The following is an 18,006-nucleotide window of genomic DNA, read 5'->3' as shown; positions in this document are numbered from 1 at the left end:
GGTTCTTCCCGCTCAGACCTCAGAGCACTTTACATTTCCATTCATGATTTATTTTTTACATTTTTCTCTATGGGAACAATGGATGCAAGAATTTTCTCTAGGGGAGGCATCGCCTGGTGCAAATGGCAGTTCTGGTTCTCACTTTGTAAAAAAAGCCGTTTGTTTGAAAATGGTGTGGGATGTCCGCACTGGAAATCGGCGGAAAAATGTGGGGAAGCAAAACAATTTGTCTCACAGCAGCCTTTTGCATACAAAGCTTTTGTGTGCCTTAATTGGGAGGTTTGTAAATGCTCTTCTAGTCTGTATTTGTTCAATCTAGTTTTTTTTTCAATTTTTCTCTTAAAGCAAGCTGGATGCGATCATGTGCTGAATTCAAAAGCAAGAAGAGATAAATGTGGTGTTTGTGGTGGGGATAATTCTTCATGCAAAACTATTGCAGGCACATTTAACACGGTGCATTATGGTAAGAATCTGTTGCTAAAAACTTTACAGTGAAAAATGCGGGTCTATAAAAGCCATTACCACACTTAATCTACAAAAACCTGATGTAAAATGCAAAATCCTTCTAGCTATAGCACATCGCATTTTATAACTATTTGTGCTATCCCTAAATGAAAAGTATCGGCTTGTGTAATGTGAGGTAATTTTGCTCATTTCCCTTCCCCCCGTAAAAAGCAAATGAAATGTCTGTGTAATAGCCTTGACTTTCTGTTAAATCTTTTCTAGGCTATAACGTTGTGGTCCGCATCCCAGCTGGTGCAACTAACATTGACGTGCGTCAGCACAGTTACTCAGGGAAACCAGAGGATGACAACTACCTGGGTGAGTTGCAGTCCTTGTTTCGGTCCAGAGCTCTGCTTTACTGTCTGGTTGTGGTGATACATCTACTGGCGGCTCTCCGCTAGGGAGGACGAAGAATTCGTTTAAGGGAGATGTTTTCTTATTGAGAATTTCTCTCCTATGTCTACCAAATATTCAGCCTTATCGTGCTCCTCCTTTTCGTTCGTGCCATCCTTGATGCAAAGTTTGGGAGGCCCTTAGATTATAAAAAATATCTCTGGGGTTGGGAAGGAGTATCGAGCCCGGGCTGCGGGTGGGAGCTGAGGCACTAGACCAGGAACCAAACAGGCTTCTGAGTTCTGCTGGAGTCTCCTCATCGCAACTTAACACGTCTCTGCTGTCACCATGCCTTGGCTGGAGAGTAAATACGCCATACCCTGAATGACATGTATACAAACAAATCCAAAGAGAAGTTATTTTCTATTCCCCGGAGAATAATAATTCTGATTTCACTTAGACTTGAGCCCTTCTTGTCCCTGCCCGACAATGATATGTAACTGTCATGAAATACCCTGCGCCAAAGATGTGTGTTTGATTTAAACGTAACAATAACTTGGCCTTTGGCTGTTGAACATTCATAGTCGCTGTTTTTCTCTAATCTGTGGGTATGTGTCTAGAGCCTGATGAAAACGCTTGCGGCGCTGTGTTAGACAGTCTGCAGCACACACGTATGCTTTTAGCATCGCCATGTGTCTCTTCTTTTTTTTTTTTTTTTTTTTTTCACCATGCTGATGGCTAACTCATCCCATAGTGAGTTCTGTTTGAGCTCAACAGCAGAGATAACACAACCGCACATTACGACTGATGTTATACCTGCCAGTCGCAGGCTGGTTTTGCCATTAAGCCCTGTTTGTGTCCCTTAGAGTCTGTTCAGGCCGCTGACGGAGCAGGGGGTCAGGCGGTGGCCCCTGGTAGTCCCGGGGAGATGGTTGCCATCCCGGCTCTGTTCCTTCTCTTCTGCACGCCCCGTGCCTGGCACTGCCACCTGCTCTCCGGCAGCGCGGGGTCCCGCATTTACGTCTCTGAGCAGGACACTTCATCTCATTTCATCTCGCAAAATCCCCGAGCTGTTGAGCATTTTTGCAAAATACAGGGCCTAACCCAAGCGCTCGCTGTATTTGGGTACGCTAAAAGCGGGACGAGGCTGGTGGTTCCCAGCCCATTGGAGGTAACGAAATTAATTTCTTTGTGTCGCTTGAGAAACAAGTAGAGGAGACTATCGTGCACCAAAAGAAAACGCCCTGAAATGCTGTCCATGTGGCTAGACCCTTCGTTTAGGCAAAAATCTGAGTGGGTCCTCCCTGTCCTCATTCCCCAGCTGGGGTCATGCAAAGCTCTCTGTCCCTTACAGCCCCCTTGTATCGTTTCTGCACGTTCACAGCAACGAAATGAGGTGGTGCAGCACGAATGCACATTGATACCAGGAAAACCTTACTGAAGTGCGATAATTTCCCATCCCGGGGGAGGGAGATACGTTTCATTGTTCATCTTTTCTAGAAAAACAGTCCACCCTGTGTTGCGCTTGTTCAAACTGGATCACCCCAGAAGGAGCCCCAAAGAACTTCTCAGCTCTTCTTGGAGGGCCTTTAATCTTCTTGGGAAGCAATGATGTCAAATCTTCTTTAATGTTGCTTTAATATTGCTGGGAAAGCATCTCTTCACATTAGGCCTGACTAGAAGCAAATGAGAAGCGTGCATGTGTCCACTTATTTTGCAGCTCACTGAGTGTGAAATCTTGGGCCCTCAGTACTGTGAACCTTGTAGTTGCTTAACAATTTAGGAGGAATTTGATGTTGTCATCAACTCCAAGACATGTACCTACTGTTGTAGGAGATACAGTAAATGGGAAGGAATCCTTTCATGAGTTTTACTACTGCCTAATGACATTAAAGCCTCCAAAGTGTGGAATTTGGTGGAGTATAGCATCTGCTTTGTGAGTTTTTCTCCATCTGTGTTTGCTACCGAGCAGTGTTTTGCTTCATTATCTCTCCTTGTTCGGTGTAAAAACCTTCCCTTTAGTCTTTCGGTGTTAAGTTTAGATTTTTTCGGTGCAGAGGCTTTGTAGTAATGTAGCTGTGATGGGTGAAATGGTGGGGAAACTAACTTAGGAAATTAGCTACCTAATCGCATTAGTGTGAAGTTGTGCAGCAGACTGCTGTTTTCAGGAAACTGTTCCTTTTATAAAACGTTTAGGCATTAAGCCTTCAGTGCTTTCACATACCTTAAGATTTGGAATAATAAAAAGTCCGGGGGGGGAGGAGGGAGAGAGAGGGGGACATACTAACCAAACTCCCTGTAATTATCTACCAGAAAACGACGTTTGGGCAATTAGGGTACACGCATTTACCCTAAGAAACACACCTGGAAGCAAGAGGGGAGCCGCCCTATCTGCATGGCTAACAAAAGGATTTGGGCAGGGTTATTCCTGCGGTGTTCGAGGGGATACAGGCTGTGTGTGCTGCAGCCTTTTGGGTATCTCTCTGCCCCGGGTTATGCATGAACTATTTAGCAAGGACTTCAGGCGTTCAGCCTTCCTTTTAATGAGGCTCTCCGGTGGAAAACGGAGAAGGCGCAATGTCTGTAAGAGCTCCCCTGCTCTCTTTACATCCTTTCTGCTTGAAAGTGCCAGTGGGCTTTTCCTCCCACCCCAATGAAAGGGAGCCCTGAGAGCGCATGACCCACGTTGTTATGTACGTATGAGTTAATTCTGCGTCTTTAGTTCTTGTTTTTTGCACCTATGCAGCCTTATCTAACAGTCAAGGAGACTTTATATTAAATGGAGACTTTGTCGTCAGTATGTTTAAAAGGGAAATCAAAGTTGGGAATGCTGTGATCGAATACAGCGGATCGGATAATACTATTGAAAGGATTAATTCTACAGATCGGATTGAGCAAGAAATAACGCTTCAGGTGAAGTATATGTTGTGCGTGTAGAAAAGTCTGCCCAGCATTATTGGACTGAAAACAGTGGGCAGCGCAGTCTGTTAGTTTACCCTGCTTTCATCTTTTTTTCCCCCTCAGGTTTTATCAGTGGGCAATTTGTACAATCCCGACGTCCGTTACACGTTTAATATCCCCATTGAGGACAAACCTCAGCAGTTTTACTGGAATGCGTATGGCCCATGGCAGCCCTGCAGTAAGCTCTGCCAAGGTGGGTGCTTGGGAAGGCTTGGAAGAAGACGCAGTTTTGTCCTGGATTCATCTTGGGATCTGGGCAGTGCTGTTAAATCCCTCTCCGTTTGCTTTCTTTGGGGTTCCGAAGTTACGGGCGTGATTGTTGCCCTGGGCTGTAGTGGCGGACGATCTCACAGGAGGTGTAGCACCGCTCCGCTGCTTCTGGGTTTTGGAGCAGTGCACCTTTACAGCCCCTCTGAGCCAGCTCCGCCTCGCAACCCCCTTTGCAGGTGAAGAAGCTGAGGAAGCTCAGGCGCAGAACGGGTGAGGTGGCGTTGCCGAAGGCTGCAGGAGGCACCGGTGTCTGGTTTGGGTCTGACGCCCAGCCGTTCCCACCTGCCCGTCCTTGCAGGCGTGCTGCAGCTCTGCCCGCGTCCACCTCGCCTGCGCTAAACCCTGTCTGCTCTCCTTACAGAGTCTCCCTTTCTCTGAAAGAGATTTAAAAGCATAATTAAGCGTCTCTTAATTACTCCTACAGAAAGAGTAAGAGGAATAACTGATTTGATCGCTTTCCTGTATGACTTAATGTGCGTTTATATTCCTGTGTAGGAGAACGAAAGAGGAAACCGGTGTGTACGAGGGAGTCGGATCAGCTCACGGTGTCGGACCAGCGATGTGATCGAATTCCCCAGCCTGACCCCATCACTGAGCCTTGTAGCACAGAATGCGAATTAAGGTGCACTCTACTCAGCCGTGTGTATACATTACGTCCTATATTTATTGTTTACTCCTCTTTCCTTTCACCTCTCACCATAAGTCCTTTTCGCGCCAGCCTGTACTAGATTTAAAAAAAGAAAAGGATTAGCCGTTGCCTCTTTGTCAACCAGGGGGGACTGACATCCGCCAGCTGTGTTTTGAGAGGCACTTTTCTACATTTTCACATTTCTCTCGTTGGATTAAATTAGTGCTAGTTATAAAGAAGAAAAAAAAAAAATAATCACGTAATGTAGAAAAATCTCCCTGTGCCTGAAATTCGCATCTGCCCAGATCAGAAATGCTCAGCACCATCCTACAAAACAGCCTGTAAAGAGGGAAAAACATATGCTCAAAGCAAAGGAGTAACTAAGACTTGGATTTATCATCATTTGCTTAAAGCAAAGAATAGGCTTAAGTGTAGAGCGGGTTTGGGGCTGTCCCCAGACAACTCCTGGCGAGCTGTAATTGATGGAGCATGGCCTAAATCATTACAACCCCTTTTCCTTTAAAAAGCAATCTGTTTTCCTTTCTGGAGCTTAAATATGGTGGCATTAAGCGGCTGCTGGTGAAGCAATTCAGATGGCCGGGTTTCCCGAGGGGTTTCTCTGGCTGTGTTAAAGCCGGGGCTGGATGGGGGGGTGTGGGTCGGGTTGTCGCGGTAACAGCTGTTGCCATTGCAACAGGTTGGAAACTTGAGAAGGGCAAATGGGGAAGTTTGAAAAGCAGGCAGGGATGTGAGCGCTCCGCCATTCAGGAGCTATTGACTCCAAATCCCCTTGATCTTATTCTTCTCCTGGCTGTGCTGAAGTTTGCTCTCTCGGCTGAGGCGCGGGGCTCTCCCCACGGGCGCTTGAGCAGCCCGGGGGTCTCCAGGACCCGCGGGGGACGTCACTGCCTCCTTCCCCGGGAGCCACCCCTGCGAGGTGCTGGCGGCAATTGGCTCCTGTTGGCTCCAGGGTCTCCAACATCTCCCTGGCTCAGGCCTTGCGTCCATCAACTCTCACCACAGCCAGGGCTGGGGCTGATGGAAAGCAGGGGTGTATCCCCAGGTGGATCCTTGAGGGACACCAGCACCAGCCCTTGCTGCCCACCTCAGGAAGCAGACAGCAGGGTGGGAGCCCATCCGTCCAGAGGGAACACCCCTAATCCCTGCTGACGCCTCTCGGGGCGCGTGTGTGTGTCTTGAAGAAAGTAGTTCGCTCGCACTTTGGAGAGCTGAAACTGCTGCAGTTTTGCATCCTGCCTCGTGGAATGCCTTGTTGCACCTTTCAAGCCTGTGCGGATCACTTTCTGACACTGTATTTTTCAGCTTTTTGTTGTTAAGAGGCCAAGGTGGCACTCCTGCAGGGGAACGTGGGGTAGAAAGCCTTCAAAGCACTGCTCCTTGCTTGGCCACAGACTCCTCCGCTGCTTTGTATGGTCCCACAGAGTCACAGCATGGCTTTGCTCTCCGTAAGAGGGACCTGGTGATAGTTCCTTCCCCCCAAGGAGCAATGCCAGGGTTAATTGCCTTGGGTTTTTGGAAGCCACAAAGCATTGGGAAGCATTGTAAAGAGCCAGATCTTCCAGTTCAAGAGTGTATATTCCTTATTTATGTCAAACACCCCTGAGCATGCTACCTGCAGAGTCCCAGAGCCCCACAGCTCCTTCTGCCTCTTCTGATCCTCTCCCAGGCAGGCGCCTTGGCATGGAGCCGTGGGTTTTTTCTGCACCAGGGCTGACGTTTGCTTTCCTCAGGTGGCACATTGCAAGGAAGAGCGAATGCACGGCCCAGTGCGGGCTGGGATACCGCACCCTGGAGATCTACTGCTCCAAGTACAGCAGGCTGGAGGGCAAGATAGAGAAGGTGGACGACCGCTTCTGCAGCAGCCAGCCCAAGCCGAGCACGAGGGAGAAGTGCACCGGAGACTGTAACGTGGGAGGGTGGCGGTACTCGGCCTGGACCGAGGTAAGGGATGCTCGGTGGTGCGGCGAACACTGTCTCCTCCTTGCACAGGGACGTGTCAGGCTGTTTAGTTTGCAAACAGCATATATAAAAAAGTTGCCCACAGTGATCTGCTTCCATTGCTTTTTCTGTAAGGACACTGTAGTCCAAATCAGCCTGGTGCCCCTTATTTTCCACTGCAATTCATTTATGCTTTTAAGCATCCCAACGTCTGTCTTGATTACACTAAGCCATACTGGCTGTCTTCTCCTATCAAAGCCAGCACCGCTGCCAGGATCTGGGGAAGACACGTTACCATCGGCAGAGGACTTCTGGCATTTGTTTCCTTTACACTTTTTAGCTTTTCCATGAACAAGAAAATTCCTGAATGCAGGCTTGGCACTGAGAGAATGGCGAGCCTGGGACGTTCCAGGGAGGGCACAGTGAAGGGGGGCTGGATGGTTAGAGGGAATTAATCTCTCCTAAAATGAGAACGAGCAACAGCTATTTGGGACAACTGAAAGGCAACACTTGTAAAAGTAATAATGGGGTTATAACCTGAAATGAATTTGTGGAACTCATTGCCACGAGATTTTATTAAGCTTATCAGGATTGGCTTTTTAAAAGAATATATAAAGTAACAGCCTGTTACTTAAAGTACAGATTGTTCTTCTGGAGGTTTTCTGCAGTCTCTTCACAGTCCTGACTGCAAAGAGGCAGAAGGCAATAAATGGGTCCTCGGCTCTTAACAGAGTGGCAGAAAAGTATTTACTCAGTGTCTTCCCCTTCCCAGTGCTCCAAGAGCTGCGGCGGGGGCACGCGGCGGCGGCGAGCCATGTGCGTGAACACCTACAACGACGTCCTGGACGACAGCAAGTGCAGTCAGCAGGAGAAGCTGACGGTGCAGCGATGCAGCGACTTCTTGTGCCCCCAGTGGAAAACTGGCGACTGGTCCGAGGTAGGTGCTGGTCACCGGGGTGGGCTCACCCTGCTGATCCCCCACCCTGAGGGGCTGGTGCCTGCAAAGAGATAGCTCTTGTCCCTGCTCATCCCGCTTGTTTTGTTTGTGCCCCAGGGTGCGGTGGCACCCTGCCTCCTGCAGAAGGTCTCCCACAGGCACAAGGGAGGTCTTGGGACAGGCAGCAAAGTCACTGGACTTGTCACCGCTGGTCGAGTGGCCGTTTCCCTCCCTGCAAAGCCACAGGGGGTTAATTCCTCTCCGGTCCTGCAGTAATTTCTCTCCAGTTTTTCCACTGCAGCTTTGGAAAGAAAAATACTTCTGCCCTCATTTTCCCTTGAGGTTGTCCTCATGAGCCCTGGCAGCTCTGGCTGTCGCTGGAGGGCAGGATTTCACCCTACTAATGTCTTGCTCAGCCCTCTCCCTGCTGTTTATTACTGTTACCTCTTCCCCTGCTGCTGGTGTCCTTCACAATGCAACAAAACCATATCCTGGTAGACTTTTCCCTGTAGCAGGACCGGGGATGCTGAGGAACAGTCTTCAAAGGCTGCTCATCACCTCTGTGGCCAAATAGCTCTTGTGTCTGTGAATCATGTTCTTTTACGAAATAATGAAAGCAATTAAGTGGGAACAGGGATTGTTCTCTGCAAAATACCTGTTTTCTGGGTTGAGCCGCTGGCAGCCGAAGCTATGCCGGGATGGTGGAAGAGGCACTCGCAGCGCGCGGGAGCCGACACCCTTAACGTACATGCTCAGAGCCCAGCAAGGTTTTTGCGTGCCTTTGGCACCCTGTTGTGCACAGCTAGAGCCCTGTCGGGCAGTGATGGGGCTTTGCCCTACATCTTACAGGTGCTGGAAGGAAAGAGCCTTCATGGTCTCACTTTGTCCATCTGAAGGGTCCCAGCCTGGCTGTGCTCTCCATGCCTGTGCTCTGGACCAGCTCCTGAGAGCAATCAGGTCTCCTTGCAAGATGCTTGTGTTTTTTCCAGCGCAGGTGGTCGTTAAAGTCAGCAGCAGTTTTTAAGCAGTGGTTTCAGTGGGTCTCCAGGTTTATTTTTCAGCGCCGGGGCAGGGGCTGAGCTGGCAGCGCATCCCCGGCACCTCCTGAGCTTGCGCTTTGCTCCTCGCAGTGCCTGGTCACCTGTGGGAAAGGGCACAAACACCGCCAGACCTGGTGCCAGTTTGGAGAAGATCGGTTAAACGACAGGTTTTGCGATCCCGAGACGAAGCCGGAGTCGGTGCAGACGTGTCAGCAGCAGGAATGTGCTTCGTGGCAAGTGGGGCCATGGGGCCAGGTACTCCAGAGCTGCCGTGGGGCTCCCGGCCGGTGGGACCCGGGTGCTGGTGGCCGAGGCTGGGTGCTACCCTTTCATCCAAATTCAGTGGGATAACTGCGTTAATGGATTTGGACACCAAAGCGGCCCCTCTGTTCGCTTGGGTTCAGCGGATGGGCAGCAATAACAGTACCTGCCCTTTGTGCTAAATTTAACATGTGTCATACTAAATTGGCTGTGATTTTTAAAAAAAGGGGTTTCCAAGGTTACGCTCTGAAATCCATATTTAGGCATGTAAATACACGGCCTGATTTTCACAGAAAAGCTGCTCCCCTTGAAAAGCTATTGTTGCTTTTCATGTTTTCCAGTTTCTGGGTTGGTGAGGGCTTTTTTTCTGTTAAAATACAAGTTGCTCGTTTCTCCCAGAGTGTTCTGGCATCTCCTTTCCCACAAAACTGTTAGCTCTTGACTTAAAAAAAAAAAAAAAAAAAGGGCAACACACCCAGACCAGTTGTCCCAGTCAGACTTATTTCCCATCAGCAAAATTATTCATTAGCTGCTTGTGCTACCATGGGGTTGAACAACCAGTTCAGGTTGGATGGGGGCTGGGGGTTGGGGGTTGGAACAACCATCAGGAGGATGCGATGCAGATTCTACCAGACTATGATTTACTGTGTGCAGCAAAGTAAATCATTTAAATGCTTGCACCTTCATTCCTGAGGAAGCAAGTGAAGCGTGTGAGGCTCTGGTGGGTGCTGTGAATTAAAACTTTGACTTAATTTAAAGCTGAAATGCATGAAGTGGAGAGAAACCAGAAGGGAAGCTGGGTTTTATTTTTGCTGCTCATGCCGAGTGCCTGAGCACAGGCTGGGCTGATTAATATTTTCTAACAGAAGCAGCTACTCAGACCCAGCACTTCTTTCTCCCGTCTGTCCTCTCCCAGTGCACGATGACCTGTGGCCAAGGCTACCAGATGAGAGCTGTGAAGTGTGTCGTGGGCACCTACGTGTCAGTGGTGGATGATAATGAGTGTAATGCCGCAACCAGGCCAACAGATACCCAGGTAAATCCTGCTGTCCTGTCTCCATCTTTTGCCAGCGTGTGTACGGAAGCATCCCGGCTGCAGCTTCAGGGGATGTCTTGCTGCAGCAAATGCCTGTCCTGAACGCCAGCCCATGTGGAGCAGTATCGTGGTCCTCTAAGAGCTCGTGAGCTGAAGAAGCAGCAGTAGATGAATGTGGGAAGACAACCAGAGAGTAGTTCCTGTGGCTTGCACGGGCTCTGGGATGCCTGGCTGCCATGCCGTCTGGGCTCACTTGGCTGCGGGACCGTTGCTGTGTGGTACAAATGACAACTAGGGGCCATCATTTCTTGTCTGCTGCACGTGGCAATATAGCACACGTGCCAGCTACAATTCCAGATGCTTCCCTCCTGGCCGGATACATTGAGAAATGTTGCACACCCTTTGCAAATTTGCTGAAGAGGCTTTCCATACTGTGTTCTCTGGCACTTGGAGGCAAACATGGAAATTCCCGTTTCAAGCAAGGGATGTGTCCAGGGTTTCTGAAGGAGTTGAATAAAACAGAACACGACCATCTGTCTGTCGTCTAGGAGAGTTGTAGTGCTGATGCCCTGCCCAGCGCCAGTCCTGCATGACTCCACAGAGTTTAACTAAGGCCACAACATTTAGGAACAGGGCTGTTTTCCCACGTATGGAGACCACTTGCATGCTATAGTCGAGGGGTAACAAACCCGCTTGTCATGAGCCATGGCTTGGCATGCACGTCTCCAGCATAAGTACAACCACAGCAATACGGAAATCATTTATGCCATTTGTCAAGAGCCGCGCTCGCCCTCGCAGTGACAATCAGTATTGATTTCCTTTTTGGCAGTGACTACTCGTAGGCTCACGGAGTAAAGTCATGGCTATTCATCATTTCTGTTGCCAGACCTCCCAGGAGGTCCAGACAGGACCAGAGCCCTCCTGTTCGGCACCGTACCAAGGCTGAGCACAGTGACATGCCTGTCCCCAAAACCTTGCGTGCTTAGCGTGTGGTGGAGATCAGCATATGGATATCGGTGGGCTGCAGGGGAATCAAAGGGCTGCAATCAGCTCAGGAGCGTAACCTTTATTAAGTGGGCTGTAGGTCTTGTGCTGAAGGAAGGGAGCTTTGAAGGGAGATAAAGTTGCTGCTCTGCAGATGGGTGTTCATGCCAGAACTCTCTTAATGAACTTTTGCCTTGTGCCTCAAAAACACCTGGTTTTAATGCATGGAGATGGCACATGGTTATGGGGATCCCTACTGTAGAGTTCCAAAGAAGTCAAAAGTCCACCGAGGTTCTGCATATGAAGTCCTTTGGGGGTATTGGTACCAAATTTCGCTGGTTCACCAAGAGGACACAAGGAGAAAGCCTGCCAAACACAAGCATGCAGGTCACGGACTTTCAAGATGTTGTGGGTGGTTGATAATTACATTGAAGAGGAGGTGGTTTAACTCTGAAACATCTGCAAATTCTTTATTTCCCTCTCTTCCCTCATGTATTTCATGTACAGGACTGTGAAATAGCAGCATGTCCTCCCCATCCAAATAGTCCCGAAGCCAAGAGATCCACATCGGGCATTCACAGGACGCAGTGGAGATTTGGATCCTGGACACCGGTAAGCGTGTATTGTAATACTTTCAGGATTACTTTACAGTAGACGGGGTGATATTTTTAAGTGCATTTGACCAACTTTTTGTTCCAAAGCCTCGTAATATATATCGGGAAGCTTTCTAGTGGAGTCCTTGTTGCTCTTCCCTAGTGCTCCGCAACGTGCGGGAAGGGTACCCGGATGAGATACGTCAGCTGTCGGGATGACCAGGGCTCGGTGGCTGACGAGTCAGCTTGTTTCCACCTCCCGAAGCCATCAGCCACGGAAATGTGCACCGTGACGCCGTGCGGGCAGTGGAAGGCCTTGGAGTGGAGCTCTGTAAGCATCGCGCTGTCCCTTGCAGGAGAGCCTTATAGACCTCGTTGCTGGAAACGTGTTTCGTTAATCTGTCACGCTTGCCCTTTTATAACTGGGGAGAATAAGGTTTTCTGCTGTTGGTTATTAGCAGTAGCTGTCTGCCTGATTTTCAAAGCTGGAAATGTGACTGTGTCTCCTTTTCCCACTGTAACGCAGTGCTCGGTGACTTGTGGTCAAGGTAAGGCAACGCGACAAGTGATCTGCATCAATTACAGTGACCAGCTGGTGGATAGGAGTGAGTGCGATCCAGACGACCTCCCTGCCACCGAGCAAGACTGCTCCATGTCTCCTTGTCATCCAAACAGCCATGACTACGGCAGGCCCATCCACCCGTTCCTCTATCCGGATCATCGCCTGAAACTGCACCCCGGAGGCAGCCCGAACCGAAACCGTGCGCATATACCGGGAGGCAATCAGTGGAGGATTGGCCCCTGGGGTGCTGTAAGTGCCCTGATTTTCTTATTCCTCGTTTGTCGTGTTGTGTTGTTTTGGTTTTTTTCCTGGGCTGATCCAGGCTTTTCTTAACATCACCGCACAGGGAAAAGGGGGGACCCTTCTCCCCGCACTCTGCTCTCCGCTCACACGAGCGGAGTGTTGCAGTAGGGCGCAGGCATCACTCCTCAGCCTCTCACACCTCCTGTCTCCAAGGCTCTCCAGGCAGAAAGCCGACGGCATGATTTTCCATGATGCAAAGGCCAACCTCTGCTTCTTGGCCGCCTCCCGGGACATTTACAGCTGTGCAGAGCTGTTGCCAAAGCACAGCAGAGACTTAATGCCAGCTCCTCTCACCCCAACCACTTTGCAGCGCTTTATCACGGAAGTCCCTGAAGGGAATTAAGCACAAATGGGATGACAAACACTGCATTAAGGGCAGCGGGGATTACTCACCTGCTTAAAACTAGGCTCACGTTTAATTTTCTTTGCTTAGTCAGCACCTAAGTCATCGCACTGCTATTAAGAATAGCTGGGTTTTGAAGTTAATAATGCCTGTTAGCCGTATTAAATTTCTTAGCTGCGCATTCCCACGGTGCGAGGCACTGGGAAGGAGCCGGGAATGCAAAATTATTCCTGGACCCAACGAAGCCGTGGGCAATTGTGTCTTCCAGTGCTCCAGCACGTGTGCGGGGGGGTTCCAGCGGCGGGTTGTGGTGTGCCAGGATGAAAACGGATACACCGCAAATAACTGCGATGAGAAAAGCAAACCCATGGAGCAGAGATCGTGCGAATCTGGCCCCTGTCCTCAGTGGGCTTATGGCAACTGGGGAGAGGTGAGTGCACCGGTCATCCTGGGCTCCCTGCGCAGGGGAAGGCTTTCGTTAGCAGGTGGTTGAAAAATGGGAGAAGAGAGGGATATTGTGGTGACATTTATTAGAAAGACTGGAGCATGAAGGGCAGGCTCTGATAAATGAGTGAACCCTAGCAACTGCTTGGTGGTGTTTTCCTTTCCATTTGTCACGGGAAAATTTTCTTCCCAGGCAAAAGCAAATTCTACAAAAATTGAGATTATTTTTTTTTTCCTTTTTAAGAGAAATCTAGTTTAACTGAAGGCCTTTTTTCTTAATAAAAACACTGCTCCATTCTGAAAAGTCATCTGAGACGAGCAATTAGAGATGCTAACCTCCAGTAGCACGTTGGGTCTGGCAATGTCATTGTGAAGCGGCATGAATGGCTTTGGGAGGAGACAAGCTGAAGCAGCTGATGCCCCATCTGAGGCTTGTGCAGCGTTTGGGGGGAATTTGGCCGGAATGGGTTGGTTTGGGACAGAATCAACCGCTGGGTCTCGAGAGGTGCTGGTGCTTTGAGCGACCGGTCGGCAGTATTTTTGCTGCCCAGAGGGTGATTGCTCTGTCCTCTGCTGACTTCCAGTGCACAAAGCCATGCGGGGCAGGGACAAGAACACGGCTGGTGGTGTGCCAGCGCCCTAATGGAGAAAGGTTTACGGATCTGAGCTGTGAAATCCTTGACAAGCCGCCGGACAGAGAGCAGTGCAATGTGCAGGACTGTCCTAGAGATGCTGCCTGGAGCGCTGGCCCTTGGAGCTCGGTACGACCATAAACTCTTTCTCTTTGTGAACCGTTTTGTGGATATCCCGTAACAACAGATTTAATTTGCTTCAAACCAAGGTGCTAATGCTTCGTGTCTTAAAACTGCACTTAAAGAGGATTATTGACAATATATTCAGAATAACACCTGTTCAGGAAGGGCTTACATTAGGGGAGCTCAAGTCCTTTAATTTAAAAGGCGCTTTCTGCTAAGTAGCCACCTTTTGTCCGTTTTATTACACTCTGCGAGCGCCGTGCATTATGAGTCTGGGTTCTGACTGAGTTCTTTGCATACGGATTTAAACCTGACATTTAAGCGGTGCATTTCCATTGAAGTTAAATTGTTCTGATGTTTAATGGTAACACTGCACTGCGCACCTACCGCTTTACCAGTCGCGTGCTCTCTGCCAAAAGCAAGGTGACAGGGGAAAACGTGTACTAAATTGCATCGACTCCCCAGCGTGTACAAGCGTGTGTAGATGTGTGTGCGTGTCCCTGCCTGCCCCCACACACAGCTCTATAGAAACACGTGTGCGTTCACGCCGGTGCCCTATTTCTGTTCCCGTGTATATGGAACGTGAGCGTGATGTACTGTGCAAAGGCACCTGTCAGCTATTCTCATGCATCTCTCTGGTTCTGGAGAGTTATAGTCTGGCCTGATCTCCAGCTGCTGCTCTAGATACCGTTAATTCAGCAAGGGATCAGCAAGGCGGCGGCAGGCTCAAAACCCTGGGAGTTTTCTAATAACAAAATAGAGTTTGGAGCAGAGTTGTTTTACGCTGTTGCTTTGCCGCTGGAGGAGTCTGCTACAGAGATGCTCTCACAATGGCAGAGCAGCCCTAAGCCTGGGGACTGGGATGCTGTTTTGGGTCCCGCGGCTTTGAAATTCTCCCTGCCCAGAGCAGCACCTCCTGCTCAGCCCCGGTGTGCCAAGGCGAGTGTCGCCTGGGGCGCTTCTGGCACGCCGGAAACCACGGACCTGCCGGTTTTGGAGTGGCCTTCAACCAAATGTTGACCTGTATTGTGTATTTTGTTATAAAAGTATTTGAAGAAGATTTAAAACAAAAACAAAAATTAATCTGACTCAAAAGCACTTTATAGGAAAAGAAAAAAAGAGGCCTGTTTGTGATGTATTGGACTTTTGTAATTGTCATGGTTTGAAAAGTCATCCTACTAAAACGTACCGCGCTCTCGTTTCTGCGGGTGCATTCTGCAACGCGGATGCCTTCAGTAACGCTCTGCAATATTTTTACCATACCTCAGTGAGTTATGCAATAGCCATAAAACTGCTGAACTGGTGTTTATACGGTGCTTCACCAGTCCAAGGGACAGTCATATGAAATATTTCCTTTGAGGTGCTAATGTATCACTCGGACGCTGATGCAGTTGGTGCTAGAAACGAGCGAGGTGAGCTAAGCAGAGCTAGCGACCCCTGCGGTGGCTTCCCTGCGGAGTTACCGGCTGGGATTTGCTGCCAACCTTTGTTACCTGTGCCTGGACTGTTTGCAAGAACCAAAGGTGTGGAGAGAGTTGCGTTGCCTTTTGGTGTCGCTCAGCGTTCAGCCTCTTCACAGCTGTTGAGGAGCAGGCTCCAGGTGTTGGAAATGCAGGGCGCAGTCCTGTATTTTGATTTGGGGTGGGTTGTTTCTTTTTTTCACCCAGGAAAAATTCCCTTGACTCTACTAAGTCGTATTACCCTCGGTGGGCTGTCCTTGCTCGGTCTCCTGGGAGCGGGTGGGATGTCGGGCAAACAGGCAGAGGGCAGGAGCATCCCATCCTGCCTGCGGCATCTCCTCCCGGCTGCCCGCGGGGCTCGCAGCCCCCCGGCCTCCCACTGCTGAAGGGGCTGCAGAGCTGAGCCCCGGTCATTGCCACGAAGTGACTTGATTTTTCAGGTCTTTTTTACAGAGGTGTCCTTTGGCTCTGACGTAGGGGACCCCAGAGCCATTTGAAGACTGAATTGTATCTATGGGGTCAACAGGGCTTCGTGTCCCTCCTGCTAAATACTCCACGTGTGTGTCTACCTCGTGCTACTACTGTAGGTAGTAACATCCAAATTTTTTTTCTTCAGTGTGGCATCTCCTGGATTTGCCTTTAGCTCTGTCATCGGTTGCAAACATCATTCTGTAGCTGTACATACTTCATCTGTTGGGATGGAGTGTCACTACCATATTTTTTTGGTCACTTTTGAAACAAGAGTATAGTATTAGCTGAAACTTTTCAGCAGTATGGATTTATGTATTTATGTAAAAGTGTATTTATTTTTCCAATATTGTTATTTAATTTTATATAAATATTGCATACATTTACGATGTTTAATGTTAATGTTGAACAGTGAAAATTAAAGACAAGTAGAATGTAATCATAAATGAATTTGTATAATGATTTCTTGAGTCTTTTGCTAAATTAAGATCATACATTTAGTTTTGGTAACCTCTACTAAATTTTCTGAAATGATATTGCAATGTTCCATCTTCTGACTCACTTTTCTTTTACTTGCTCTGTTCTCCAACAGAAACTGTCATTCTCAATAATTAAACAAACACAGTTAACAGTGTGGGAATTACAAAGTTCGGATAACTAATTTCTTGCAAGCATCTGATTGGCTTACCTTTACTCAAGTTTCAGTGAAATTGGTACTATAAAATACGTACAAATTAAAGCAGAGAGAGTCTGAAGAGTCCAATCCGCAGTCCTCAGGCGAAATTCCACTGGGATTTTATACAGTAAACAAGTGATTTTTATCTGGCTGGTTAAATCCAGGTTTTAAAGAGATAATTAAATGAATAAACGGATTCTGTATGTAAATAATAATTTTATAACAGGAGACCGGTGAGATAGCTTGTCATTATAATGTATGTTCAAAGAGGACTAAGAAGAGGTGACACTTACTATTTCCATGCCTGTTTAAGAACATGTATTTACACTGCAGAATTTGTACATCATGTGATAGACCTGACCTTTTTATTAAAATAATGCCTTAGAAAACATGCAGAGACTGTCACCGGGATACAGAGAGTGTTTTTTCTCCTCTGAATGCCTTACGGTATGAATGCAGATGTCCATACGCGGTCTCGAATAACGAGAGGAAATCTCGCCATGTTCTCCAGAGCGAGGGAGATGCTCGCAAAGAGCATCATCCATCACTTCACTTAAATCCCGAGGCTGAACCCGCTTCTCACAGAGCAGGTCTGCTCCTTGCAATAATCTCCGTGAAATTTTGGTGCTGTCGAGTTTACGATAACATACAGCCGTATCCTGAATTTGTGAATAATGTGGAATTTGCTTATTGTGGGCTTCTCGTTCTTTCCAAGTTAGGAAATGGGCACAGATAAGGTAAAACAATTGTATCTCACAGCACCGTGTCCTGGTTCAGTCAGGTGAGTCCTTTGGGCTTCACTGCACTGGGACGGTAATCGTTTGGATTTGACCTGTGGAAAATGGATGGGTGGGGGTTTGGATTTGGTTTTTGTTTGTGGTTTGGTTTTTTTTTTTTTGTTTCCTAAAAAGTATTATAATTTTAAAAGTAATCTTCTTTGTCAAGTACTCATCACTCTTGGCTATCAAAAGTTCTGGCTGCTCGTGCAATGGTTGTGCAGCTCTTAATGCCTGCAAAACGGCGGCGTGTGCTTCCCGGCGCTTTATCGAATAGGCAGAAACGCTGGTGATCTTCATCTTTGAGGGCCTTTTGATCTAACGATGAAGAGTTGGAAGCTTAGCGTAAAAGAATTACAATATTATTAGCTGGCTAAGCTTCAAACTCCGTTACTGTGGGCATGCATTCAGGTTTGGGTTAGGACAACGCTGCCGTCTCCCCTTAGCCAGAGCTGTGGTGGCATTGATGGCTTCGGCAGGGCTCTTCGACTGCACGCAGGGACATAGGTAGCGGCGAAGGGGCTCTGGACTCGGTGGGAAGCGGGAGGACTGTCTGGCCAACATCCCTGTCAGGGAGCTGGCGCTCAGGAATTTTAATCTTAAAATTGGTGTCAATGGAAAGTTCAGGTTATTTGTATTTAATTCTGCCAAAGCCCCAACGTGTTGTTTGTAAAATGCCCTCCCCGTGAAGCTGGCTGAAAACAGGCTGTTCA

General features: G+C 48.5%; 1 protein-coding gene across 3 annotated transcripts in view; it reads left to right on the top strand.

The window, feature by feature from the left end:
- The window catches only part of ADAMTS9 (ADAM metallopeptidase with thrombospondin type 1 motif 9), an 86,884-nt gene that overhangs the window by 33,979 nt on the left and 34,899 nt on the right, over positions 1 to 18,006 (top strand). For all 3 annotated transcript variants that reach the window (XR_012589269.1, XM_074602233.1, XM_074602234.1), the window contains 14 exons: positions 346 to 463; positions 727 to 822; positions 3,584 to 3,750; positions 3,862 to 3,991; positions 4,564 to 4,690; positions 6,448 to 6,658; positions 7,428 to 7,592; positions 8,723 to 8,887; positions 9,810 to 9,929; positions 11,421 to 11,525; positions 11,670 to 11,837; positions 12,033 to 12,317; positions 12,983 to 13,144; positions 13,743 to 13,919. Coding sequence is in view for 2 of the 3 variants with exons in the window: in XM_074602233.1 (XP_074458334.1) it covers positions 346 to 463; positions 727 to 822; positions 3,584 to 3,750; positions 3,862 to 3,991; positions 4,564 to 4,690; positions 6,448 to 6,658; positions 7,428 to 7,592; positions 8,723 to 8,887; positions 9,810 to 9,929; positions 11,421 to 11,525; positions 11,670 to 11,837; positions 12,033 to 12,317; positions 12,983 to 13,144; positions 13,743 to 13,919 (2,196 nt within the window). In the remaining variant the exon portion in view is untranslated. The remainder of the gene's footprint in view (positions 1 to 345; positions 464 to 726; positions 823 to 3,583; positions 3,751 to 3,861; positions 3,992 to 4,563; positions 4,691 to 6,447; positions 6,659 to 7,427; positions 7,593 to 8,722; positions 8,888 to 9,809; positions 9,930 to 11,420; positions 11,526 to 11,669; positions 11,838 to 12,032; positions 12,318 to 12,982; positions 13,145 to 13,742; positions 13,920 to 18,006) is intronic.

The sequence above is a fragment of the Larus michahellis genome, chromosome 10, assembly GCF_964199755.1.
Source record: "Larus michahellis chromosome 10, bLarMic1.1, whole genome shotgun sequence".
Classification (NCBI taxonomy): Eukaryota; Metazoa; Chordata; class Aves; order Charadriiformes; family Laridae; genus Larus; species Larus michahellis.
The sequence above is the reverse complement of the archived record's forward strand: the minus strand, read 5'-3'. Positions and strand labels throughout refer to the sequence as shown.